Below are 12,466 nucleotides of genomic sequence, written 5' to 3'. Positions count from 1 at the left end.
GAAAAAACCCTCCCATCCTTCCTCTAGCTGGTCTTCTTAGTCAATGTATGAGAAGCACTGCTCTGAATCACATTTGTTTTAGGGTGGCAGGGGTTGGCAATTAAGTAATGTGCTATTAATTTAAGCACAAATAGTTAATAAATATAAAAAATTAAATAAAAAAAAATCATTCACATAAATGCATTTATGACTCATTGATTTCAAGGTATAAATTGTCTGCCTGGCAAAAGTGTACTTTTCAGATGGTTGAGTAGGAGGGGGGGGAAACCTCTGCATTTAATTGATAGGTCTATTGCAGTGTTCTCTGCTGTTATGCCCCAGTTCATTATATTTCAGTGTAACTGGACAGTCATGTTTGTCTAATCTTGCCAAGTATATTTTCTAAATTCCAAATGTTTTACGGTGAACATTGTAAAATTTAATCTTTGCACATTTGGTTCAAGCCACACTCCCCTTGCCATACTTCAGTAGTCTATCTCATGGACGCTTGGCCAGGTGTTGTTTTTCTTTCCTGCACAATATTGTTTTGTCCTGTATGGGGCTTTTCAGTTGGGTGATGCATTAACTGAAACTAAAAGGCAGCCAGAAATAGACAAATTGCATCGATACAATAGCGTGAGAATAAACTTAAAAATGAAGAAAAAAATTATTGCAAGTATGAGTTGAAAAAAAAAAAAAAAAATCAGAATAACTGAATAAACATGCTCTATTTAAAGAGGAAGAAGTCCACCCAAGGAGCAGTGTATGCTTTTGGTCAAAAATGTAAAGCATTTTTTAAATGTCATGTTTCCCTAAAGGATTTGATTGCCAAACGCATAGATTAAAGCCAGTGTTACAATCCACAACAATTTAATTTCTCTATTGTGTCTTTATGATTGATCTGTTCATTACCAGTCAGGAGAGCAGCTCTCTAGGGCTAGTGTCCGTTCAAAAGAGTTCCCTGGTCACTTGAATTTCGTTTGTTTACAGTAGGCTATATTTTTTCTGAGTGGTTACAGTGTCTAAAAGAGAGAAAGAGGCAGTCTGCTGTCATGTATTCAGTGTCTGGCGTACATTTGGGGGAGGGGGCTCACTGGAAAACAAGGATATGAATTCATAACGCTGCGAACCAGGAAGACGGACAACATGCATCCAGCAAACTTCAGTTTCGGTGTGTGAATAGTACTGGCGCTTTCTCTTTGAATTAAAGTAATGGATTAAACAGTTAAAACCGAAAATATTAAACGCGGACGACACCCCCCTCCCTTCAAACAAAGGTCAAAGTTCACAGGAAGCTGGGGGGCTGCCATTTTTCCCCCTGCTAACATGTTAGATGCTAAAAAGGCGAGGAGTGGTGGTCGCTGCTGAATGCTTCTGTTTATTGGGTGTTTGCCATCCGTTTGTGTTCGTCTACCTCTTCCGTCGTGTGCGTTAGGCTCGGTTGTTGAATGAAGGCGGTATGGAGAAGACAGAACAGCCGTGGAATTCCTCCTACACGTACCAGGTGAGCAAACACAGCGCCGAGATGCTACACAACCTCAACAGCCAGAGAAAAGATGGAGGCAGGTTTTGTGATGTTATCTTGCGCGTCGGAGAGGAGAGCTTCCCCGCGCACAAGGCGGTGTTGGCGGCGTGCAGCGAGTATTTCGAGTCGGTGTTCAGTTGTCAGACGGAAGACGACGGCCAAGGCAAGGAGCTGGAGATGCACACGATCAGTCCCAAAGTTTTCCGAGACATCCTGGACTTCGCGTACACCTCCAAGATCGTGGTGCGCCTGGAGTGCTTCCCGGAGCTGATGACCGCGGCGAAGTTTCTGCTCATGCGATCTGTCATCGAGATCTGTCAGGAGGTCATCAAACAATCCAACGTGCAAATCCTCGTGCCTCCGCCTCGAGGAGGCGAGCACAGCCTGTTCAGGGCCGCGGAGCAGCTGTCATACCCCCTGCCCGTGGACATGTCAAACGGAAGCGTGTCCAACGGCGCCGTGTTTACCGACAACAATGACAGCGACGGTGCTGATCCGACGCAGCCGAGTAACAGCTCGCAGCCCGGAGCACAAGCGGCCGATCACTTAGCGGTTTCCCCGTTGGAGTTTCCCAGCAGCCACCTCAACAGCGACGGCTCCAAGCGAAGCAGAGGAAGACCCAAAAAAGAGCCCACAACAGAGCCGATCTCCTACAATAACAGCACTGCTCAAAACGAAGACGGGGGCCTTTTCTCGTGCGGGGTTTGTGGCAAGATTTTTCCCGACGACGTGCAGTTGAGAAACCACGAGACTCAGCACGGGACGTTCACCGGCGGTGTGAGCAGCGGAGCGGAGCTGGTCGCAGTGGACGGCCCGACGATGATCAATCATTCCCAGGCGAGGTTTCAGGAAAACGGACTGCCGTCGGACAACCGTAAGCGCGAGAGGACGAGACGACACGTCGCGTGTGATTTATGCGGGAAGGTCTTCCGAGACGTCTACCACCTGAACCGGCACAAGCTGTCACATTCGGGCGAGAAACCGTATGCGTGCCCGGTGTGCGGGCTGCGCTTCAAACGCAAGGATAGGATGTCTTACCATGTGCGCTCTCACGACGGCTCGGTGGGTAAGCCGTATGTCTGTCAAAGCTGCGGGAAGGGCTTCTCCAGGTGACTGCAGTCTTTTATAGGTACATTTATTATATCATTCGTTTAAATGTATTTGGCATCATAAATGGTTTGTGTGATGTTTTTGCAGGCCAGACCATCTGAATGGACATATTAAACAGGTGCACACCACAGAGAGACCTCACAAGTGTCAGGTAAGAAATACTATTATTTTCTCATTCTTATGTTGTTCTGAATCTGTAAGGTTTTGTTTAATCCATGGGACACAAAAGGTGAATTTCTGAATCATATTCCAGCAACTCTTTTCCATAACAAATGACTGTGGACTGCGACTGTCATGCTTCAAAACAACAGAAAGCACCATAAAACATCTTAAATATGGTCCATACAACTTATGAAGCTAAATGAAAGCTTAACATTTTGTGTGAGAAACACAAGGCATCGCTTTATATGATGAACAGATTGAATTTAGGCTTTTATTTGCATATTAAAATTGTTCAGGGAACATAAGTTCACCCGTACTTGCTTGAAGCGCGGGAACAAACCTCATTGGTTCTTGCGGAAGCTCAAACGTGATGTGTAACACACGAGAATGAACCTCATTGGTTCTTGCGGAAGCTCAAACGTGATGTGTAACACACGAGAATGAACCTCATTGGTTCTTGCGGAAGCTCAAACGTGATGTGTAACACACGAGAATGAACCTCATTGGTTCTTGCGGAAGCTCAAACGTGCTGCGTAACACACAAGAGAATGAACCTCATTGGTTTCCACGTCAAGCAAGCGTGATTGAGCTTCCGTTTACCACAACTGATGTGTGTGTTGATGAATGTTTATATGTGAATAAAAGACTAAATTAAATCTGGTCATCGTTAAAAGCTTTTGTGTCTCTTCAGAAAATCTGGACTCAATTCATATGAATTCGGTTTAAGATCTCCTTGTGAAAATATTTTTTGTGTGTGTGTGTTCTGACGATAAATAAAAGTCTTGAACAATTAATGAAAGAATTTAAATTTTTGGGTGAACTATCGCTTTTAAAGTGCATGTAAACACACTGATGGGCACAGTGGTTAGCAACTTGCTGCAGTGAATTAGTGAATAATGACCTAAAGTCAACATGAAACCAAAATTGTGATAATTTTCCTATCCTACTGTGACATATATCCGAGTGAAATGGCTTCTCGAATGAGCAGGGAGGGGAATGATTTTGTCCATCAAGCATTGATTGGATTTGTTGTAATTTGCAAATTGCTGTGATCTCATTTAAGTGATGGATTATAGGCCAGTCTTTGTGCTGCTGCACATCTTCAGAGTAGAGATGTCATTGCGAGGGGGAGTGGAAGTAAAAAAAAATTAAATCAAAGATTACAAAATCACATGGATTATGGATAAATCATTTATAATAAACTGCAAAAGTCCATTTTGGTTTCATGGTGACTTTAAAATTTGAGTTTGTTCTTCACACAAAGCTGTACTGTAATCAAAATACCTTTTTTGGAGCTTGACAGCCAAGGTCTCATTCGCATTCATTATATGGACAAGAGTGGCCAAGATGTTCTTAAAAAAATCACCTTCTGTATTAAATGCAACAAAGAAACTCCGGTTTAGAATGGCACGGGAGTGAATGATGGTAGAATTTAGTAAATTCCTCCTTTAAATCACCCTTATGTTTGCGACAACACTCGAACAAAAATTATCTCTCGGAAAATGCTTATAAACCATATCTTGAAATGTCTCAGATTTGCAACGCATCCTTCGCAACACGAGATCGCCTGAGGTCGCACCTGGCATGCCATGAAGATAAGATACCATGTCAAGTGTGTGGGAAATTCCTCCGTGCTGCCTACATGACCGACCACTTGAAAAAACACAGTGAAGGACCTCATAACTACTGTGGAATATGCAACAAAGGTACTGGTCAACTATGCATTGAAAATAACTAATTTAATAAAAACTTGTGTGTACATAATACCCAGCTAATGATCCATGTTTTTATTGCCACTGACACCATCCTTCGTAAGTTAGTTTAGGCTCTCAAAAACTGATTGGCTTAATTATAAATACAGAAAACTGGGGAAAAAGCTCAAGTTTTACATAGTAGTACTGAAAAGGTTTGTGGCTTATACTTTATATTTTTCTTCTGAAAATCTGATTAATCAGACTGAGTATTGTTCTGTTTTTTTATTTTATTTATTTTATTTTATTTTTTTACTTGTTCTTCCGATGGTCTCAGGTTTTTCTACTGCCTCCTACTTAAAGGTGCACGTAAAAACGCACCACAGCTCGTCCATGCTCCCTTCCTCTGCAGCACATCAGTTCCCTGAACCACGCACCAACAGACCACAGATGCACAACGGCGCCCCCTACCACTCAGGACGCCAGTGCGCAGTGGAAGGCAAGCTAGCCTCTCCCCACAGCGTCAAATTGTTGCTCGCTCACTTGCTGTCTTTTTCACTGCTGCTTATCAGATGCTGCATCTGCTTGCATAAAAACTCACCCGCAAAACACAGATTGTAGCGCTGCACATCTTTCATCTTTATTGCAACATTACTTTGCAGCGAATCAGGGATGTGTTGTCCAAAATTTGGCCTTTCTGATTTATCTTGCACCATCTTTCAGGACTTTTCTCTCAGTGGATGAGAAAGGATGTTTGTTGCTGAAAGTATGGGTTGTGCTTTCACTTTTTATGAGGAAAGTTAAGGAAGAGTTTCTTTATCTCAAGTGAGTTTTGTAAAACGGCAACCAAAATGCGCAGATGTAATGATATCTGATGGAGTATTGTATATGTATGCAGTCCTTGTTGTTTTGCAGACATCAAGGTTTTTTATGATAATAGAGGCTGCCGGACGTAAATTCAAAGTTTGTTATTCAAGTGATTTAAGCTTCTTTAAAGGTTTCACAGACGAGGCTTAAGCTGGTCCCAGACTAAATTGCATGTTTGAGCTGTTTTAACTGAAAGCAACTTGCACTGACATATCTGAAAATATGTCAAGTGTCATTGTTTTGTCTCAAGATGCTCACCAGTAATGTTTTTTTTAAGGCACGTCTATAAAAGCTACTTAAATGTCTTAATTGAACTAAGGCCTAATCCTGGCTTAATCTAAGCCCTGTCTGTGAAACCAGGCCAATATTTGATTTACAGGCAAAATATGAAAAGAAACCTAAATAGATTTATTTGAAGTTTCTGTGGTAGTGTTAGTTTAAATAAACTGCAGTTAGAGAGATAGGCCTAGTTGATTTAGGGCATAAATGAAATAATAGTTGCAGCTCTATCAATCAGATTTGTCTGCTAGTCACTTACATTGCGGCTGACCAATTTAGCATGGCCACGTGTCCCATTCTGTGTGTCGCTTACTATCATCTCCATCAAGTGCTGGCATAATGCAAGCGTTTTTTGAGCCTTCATTCATGCATGTCCACATATAAGTGCACATGTACACGCTGTGCATTGTTTCTGTGGATTTAATGGACCTTTTTCAAACATTTATTGCCATAAAATCTAGCAGCTTGTGATTGGGTAATATCCTTATTGGACATGATGGGGGACAATATGGTGTCAGCTTTTTTTTTTTTTTTTAAAGGACTAAGTGTCCTAGAATTTGTACATTAAATGTTTTGTTTTAAGTGGGTTATAGATGCTAACTACTATGTAGATCGACTAAAATAGGTGGAAGAAAAATTATTTTGATCTTGTAATACAAGCTTTAAGGTTTTGGCAGATAATATGCGAAAAGTAATGCAGAAATACATCAGAAAGGCGTCATTAACTTTACATCAGTACAGAATTGTCATTATAGTATGACTCCCAACAGTGTCATTGAGCTGCTGGCTTGGCATGTAATGAAAGAAAAAGATTCATTCAAATTTATTTAAAATTTATTTTTGTCATTTTAGCTTTGAACAAACAATTTTCATAGTTTCTGAACTGATGTGAAGCTAGTGGTCATCTGACTGTATTGACTACGAATTGTCCCCATTGGCCTCTGTCTTTTCCTCTACCTTTACCTCTTGGGGCGGTTACTGGCGGTGTAGACCTTTGCACCAGTCGCCGACTCCTGGTTACCTTTCCTGAGACAGAGGGGTCTTTTCGGGGGCTAACTGGGCCAGTTCTACCCCAGCCTGTGCCTCCGGCCCTGGGCCTGCAGCCTGAGCTGCTCCTGGGCAAACCAGGTCCAACTCCCTATTTCTGGGAGTGCCGCTCTTCTGGAGCACCAGGGTTTCCACTTCATGGACCTCTTACAGGTCAGTACGAGCTGTTAGGAGGGTGGCAATGTGGTGAGCCAAAGAACTGTGGATGTCTGGATGTTGTAACTGATAAGCCTGGTGCAAATATCTCCAAAGCACCATTGACCTTATTATTAAAATATTGGTCTGATTTCAGTTCTTACCTAATAATTGGCTTGGTCTGTATTTTGCTCATGCTTTTTTGTCTGGTGGGCCTCAGCGCTGCTTAATTTTCATCCATTTGCCTTAACAGCACCCACTTCTGACCTCTTTTGTCTATAATTGATACTTTAGAAGAACTGGACTGTATTTAATCTTAGTGTCCCGGGTGTCCTTTTATGTATATAAAATGTCCTGTATCCGACTGGAATTTGATTTGTAAATCAAAATAGTGGAATGGACTTGCCTGGAGCCTGGTTGGTCATAAGACTCTGTAATGACTAATTTCCCCCCCAAATAGGGTGCTTCTCTGCCAATCAGAAATGATCTCTAAGGTCTCATGCTCTCAAGTGTCACTCTGTTGTTAGTAGCCAGGAGAACGAGTTAGCTTGTTAAGGCTAAATTTCATTTACATGCATGTAAGAAAAGCTGAGCAGTGAGCACTGATCATTCAGAGCAGAGTAGAGATTTAGGACTCTAAATGTGCATGTCTAATTTGTGGTAGTGAATTCTCACAATTTTTAATGGGATATTTCACTCAAAAAAGAAGATTCTGTCATCATTTATACCATGGTCTGGGTGAATATTCTGATTGGCTGCAGGGTGTCCATTAAAAAGTGATAGAGGACACCTAGTAAATAAACCGTCAGGCGTAACCAGGGAAACCAAGTTATTGTTTGTAAAAACTTTAGATTTCGATTGTAAAACTAATTAAAATATAAACTAATGTTTTAAAAATGTGTTATTTGGCAAGTGACCATGGTATAAGCAGGTTAATGCCCTTCGAGGTGTCCATTGTCAGGTATTAATGGACCTCCGCTGCGCGTCAGACGGTTCACGCCTCGCCGTCGTCCATTAATACCTGACAATGGACACCTCATCGGGCATTAACCCTTACATACTCACCCCCACGTTATTCCAAACTGTATGACTTACTTTCTTTTGTGGAACATAAAATAATATATTTTTGAGAAATGTGGAGGTCAATGGGCTCCAATGTTGTTTGGTTACCAGAGTTTTGAAAAATATCTTCCTTTGTGTTCCAAATAAGAAAGAAATTCATACAGGTTTGGAATGAACTATCCCTTTAAGATCAATATAAATTGACACTATAAAATTCAGTATGCGTTCAAATGGCGTTTTTCATATTTACATCTTGAAAACAAAAGGAATTTGTCCTTTTTGCTCGTAAACTAAGCATTTGTGCCACTGCTGTACAGCGTAGAGGTACTCGGTGAACTGAGTAATCTGACATATTAAGATATTATTGTGCAAAATAGGATGCAATTTTCCTTATTACAGAAAGTATAAAAGCACAAAAGCTGCAATATAATGATCAGTAATAGATGGCCAACAGATAGCAAGTAGCTTTGAACACAAACAAGTTCTCACATGTAGTTTTTGTGGTCATGAGGGTTCAGGTATAAAGGAAATCTTTTTATTTGTAGACATTTTGCTTAATGTGAGGCTCCTTCTCTCTTCCTATATTTCTCTCTGTCCCCCTCCTTCCCTGATATCCCCTTCCCCACTCTGTGTTTACCTCAGACGGACAGGAGAATGCTGGGAAATGCCCTCATCAGGATTCTGATGGATCAGATGCGGTTTTCGGTGACCTTTCCAACGGAACGGACCTCAAGGCTGAACACAAAGTTGAGGGAGAAGAAATGGAGGTGACGTCTTTCATCTTCAACGGCCAACCTGAAGACATCGTGACCTCGCCGGGGGGATCCAAAGACATTCAAAAAACAGACCACGAAAAGAAGTTTGCCTGTGGCGAATGCGGCCAGACTTTCCGCACAAAGTCTTACCTCAACAAGCACCATCACCGGGTTCACAAGAAACGCGCTGCGGCCGGCTCCGGTCTCGGTGATCTCGGCTCGCCCTTTTCCCCCCAACAGAACATGTCACTTCTTGAATCTTTTGGTTTTCAGATCGTCCAGTCAGCCTTTGCCTCTTCACTAGTGGACTCTGAGATGGGCAGCAGTGGAATGGGTTTAGGGGAGAAATGACCCCTTTGAAATACAACCATTTCTTATAACCTTATTGGACAACCAAACTTTTGATAACTGCGAGTTTAGTCTGTTGTTTCATTCTCCTTGACGCCATATGTAGACTACTTTTGTTTTCTTTTTCTTTTTTTTGCATTTCTCACTGTTATGTTTGTTATTAATTTGACTTTGCTATTATGGATGCCATTTCGATTCCATCTTGGTGTGAAGCAGCTAATCTGTTTATTCCACTGTTGACAAATCCTCAATTTCATAGGTCTATCCTGGAAAACAAAAAAATCTTACTTTTGACATGTATGCTTTTCTGCTTCCAGATGGGTGGTTTGAGGATGATGTTCACTTTAAAAGACAAACTGATGCCCTAAACGTTTTCAGAATGTACCTCTAGGTTATTCGTGTCCAGACTTACACAGTGAGCAAGTTTTTACAATCAGAAAACACTGAGATGGAGTCATCTGTGCAACTGTTCTAGTCCAATGACAGAAAACCTACAGCAACTTAAACGTTTTAGTCTTTTCCTTTATGAATTACTTTGATAAATATTTAAATCCTTTAAAACTTCAGGCCAATAATGGCTGTTATCTCATTAATTGTTTTTTTTTTTTTTTGTGGTTTGTTTCTTTGTTTTATCATTGAGATAGTTCTGAGACCGATTTGTTTTGGGTCACAAAAAGTATGTCAGTTTTAAATGTCCAACAGGGACCAATTTCAGGTTTCACTGTAAGATATAGCAAGAAGCAAAGAATATATTTTATTAACTTATTGATACCGGTGTCCAAGTCTCCTTTACGAAAAGGTATATATTGAGTTTTGTTGCAACGTGCTATTTTCTTCTTGAATCATGCAGCCGACAGGAGGACAGCGTGAGAGTGATGACGTATATGTGTGTGTACACGTGTGAATGCTGCAGTCTCTCCAATGTCTTTTATCTCTAGAATGTAATATAAACAGAGGGCTTTCTAATCTTTTTTTTTTTTTTTAATATATCAGAGATTTTCTAAGTTGTTCAGTACATTCCTGCTTAACTTAAAAGTCACTATACATGACGTGTAACATTCATATATATATATATATATATATACATACAAATATGTATATATGTATGGCCATTTATGTTAGTTTATGTGAACAGGATTCTTGTATATAGGTAGGTACTTCCCTTGGCCTTGTTGAATGAATGTTTTTTTTTTTGTTTTTTTTTTTTGGAAGAGTATGTTTTAAGAGAATTGTTTTAAGTCGATACTGACAAATCCATACTTTTGTTGTGTCTTTATTATTATGCAAGTATTTGGGTGTGTGTTTGGTGTTTGCCTGTTCCTCTTACTCTAAATGCAGTGTTAATGTTGGTTACCTTTCCTTATTTTACCCTGCAGATTATTAGTATAATGTACCGTGAACTTATTTGGAGTATTTGGAATGGCAGTTTGAATAATAATGCAGAGGTGTTGCAAGCGGTCACTCATGATTTATGCTATCAATGACATTATGTACACACACAAAAAAAAAGTATTTTCTTTTTTTGCAAAACGAGTACACATTTTATTACCATGTTTACTTGTTCGACTTAATGCTTTTATTGTGCAGCCGACTAATCACTGCTAATATCAGATCATAACATCTGTTAATTGATTGGAATTTAACGTTTCTAATAGTAAAAATCATTGTCTGCCCAATAAGTGTGATCTGAATATTTGAAGCCCTTATTTATTTTACAAATTTGAAGTTGTAAGGAATTGTTCAGTTATTTTATTGTTGTTATTTGTTCGTCTTGTATGGTGTTTTGGCTTATTACATCACTGGAAACATTTTTTTTTGGTTTTGTTTTCTTGCTTGTGTATTTGTATATTTGTATGTTGCAAAGTGCCTTCCCAATACTGATTGTGAACAGCGATGGGTAGGAAAAATCTGTCATTTAAAGGACCTATCTTATAAAAACCATATACAAACAGAGTTGCATTGACACTTTTGTATAAAGACATGCACATAGAAAAGTGTACATGTTTGGTATTCTACCCTTTTGTTTTCTGACAAATTGTTGTTTCTCTGCAATTTATGTCACAACGTTGATCAATTTTTTGACATTTGGATATAAGCATACTTTTCTATTGATGTTTGTTTTTGTACACTGTTTTTGTGTCTCTGTCTATTTGGTACAGAGATGGGTATAAAATAAAACTGTATTTGAGAATTTTCTTTCTTGTGATGAGCACTTCAGAACACATAATTATTTTGTGGTAAAAACTGCACGACTTTGGCAACCTGCTGTAAAAACAATAGTGTAGTTTTTATTATTATTTAATACTTTATGACTGGTCACATTGATCTAATCATAACATGATATACATTATACTGTATGTGTAGGTCAAAAATGTAATGGAAAAGTAAAATTATGCTTTTCATATTGCTAATATTTGTGCACACTTTCAGCAAGCATGAATATTTGCATTGACATGACTGCTGTCATGATGAAGATTCCAAAGCCAAACTGTTTACTACTGTCTGATTGAAAAAATTAATTGACACGAATTCCACATCTATATTATTATCCATATTCTACCATTGAACAATTCCAGCTTCAGGCAGCACATGACCCTCAGATCAACTAACACCATAAACTAATTTAATTCATGTGTAATATTGCAGCTCCTTATTTTGTATTGATTAAATGCTAAACAGCAGTTTATAGAAAATGTGTGCCTGAGTGCATACTCAGAAAATGCAGTCACACTTGGTGAGATTTGAAAAGGTGGATAGACCAATTTCAGTAGATTAATGAAATCATTTAAATGAACAATTAAACTTATATAAAGTAGAAATTTGTGTGTGAACCAATCAGTTTGCTTTATTAAATGGGATATATTATCCAGAAAAAATGTGAAATTATAGATTAATCTCTCACCCTCAGTACTGCACTCAGAAGTCCAAATAACTTAGAGGAGGTTGACTAGAGGACAAGGGTAAATACAGAGGTGGACACTGGACAGTAACAAAGTACATTTACTTGAGTACTGTACTTAAGTACACTTTTTGAGTATCTGTACTGAGTATCTGTATCTGTCTTTTTTCTGGAAACTTTTTAGTTTAACTTCACTACATTTGAAAGACAAAGATCGTACTTTTTACTCCACTACAATTCTGTCAAGGTCAGTGAGTAGAAAGTAGTAACGTCAGGCAGGGGATGATTTTGGTTGCAGGGGTTGCATTTTGGTTGGAAAATAAAGTCGGTTTGGCGTCAGAACCCGACTGATGTTAGTTTCTGACGTCAACCCGATTTTCATTTTCAACGTCTGTCCAACGTTGGAGATTAATGTCAATCTGATGTTGGTTTCTGACATCAACCTGATTTTCATTTTCAGCGTTGGGTTTGGTCTTTTAAATGCGAATTTTGTCATAGTTTTCGAGCACACTAGCTTAACAGTAAGGCTAACATATTCATACTAAAAGCCAAAAAAACCTTTAAATAGGGCACTATCTGAGGGAACACTCATTTGGGTGTCCGAAAC

The 12,466-nt window shown here is 39.4% G+C and overlaps 1 protein-coding gene across 3 annotated transcripts; it reads left to right on the top strand.

Moving 5' to 3' along the window:
• The first annotated feature begins 4 nt into the window (after positions 1-4).
• On the top strand, positions 5-9,100 carry patz1 (POZ/BTB and AT hook containing zinc finger 1). 3 transcript variants are annotated; one of them, XM_079884577.1, is made up of 6 exons: positions 5-2,613; positions 2,702-2,765; positions 4,311-4,482; positions 4,805-4,966; positions 6,604-6,813; positions 8,500-9,100. In XM_079884577.1, the coding sequence occupies exons 1-6, from the start codon at positions 1,439-1,441 to the stop codon at positions 8,961-8,963; spliced, it is 2,247 nt and encodes a 748-aa protein (XP_079740703.1). In that variant the 5' UTR covers positions 5-1,438; the 3' UTR covers positions 8,964-9,100. The 3 variants fall into 3 exon arrangements, with proteins under 3 accessions (XP_079740703.1, XP_079740704.1, XP_079740705.1); XM_079884578.1 differs by lacking the exon at positions 6,604-6,813; XM_079884579.1 differs by lacking the exons at positions 4,805-4,966; positions 6,604-6,813 and having other exon boundaries at positions 8,500-9,099.
• The last annotated feature ends 3,366 nt before the right edge of the window (positions 9,101-12,466 follow it).

The sequence above is a fragment of the Squalius cephalus genome (assembly GCF_949319135.1).
Source record: "Squalius cephalus genome assembly, chromosome: 10".
Lineage (NCBI taxonomy): Eukaryota > Metazoa > Chordata > Actinopteri > Cypriniformes > Leuciscidae > Squalius > Squalius cephalus.
This window is presented reverse-complemented; position numbering and strand designations above follow the sequence as displayed.

Bases quoted from the DNA above. Each gene is read 5' to 3' on its own strand.
- patz1 (XM_079884577.1), top strand. From the start codon at position 1,439: ATGGAGAAGACAGAACAGCCGTGGAATTCCTCCTACACGTACCAGGTG. The intron at 2,614-2,701 runs GTGACTGCAGTC...ATGTTTTTGCAG, and splicing joins TGCGGGAAGGGCTTCTCCAG to GCCAGACCATCTGAATGGAC. The intron at 4,483-4,804 runs GTACTGGTCAAC...CGATGGTCTCAG, and splicing joins CTGTGGAATATGCAACAAAG to GTTTTTCTACTGCCTCCTAC.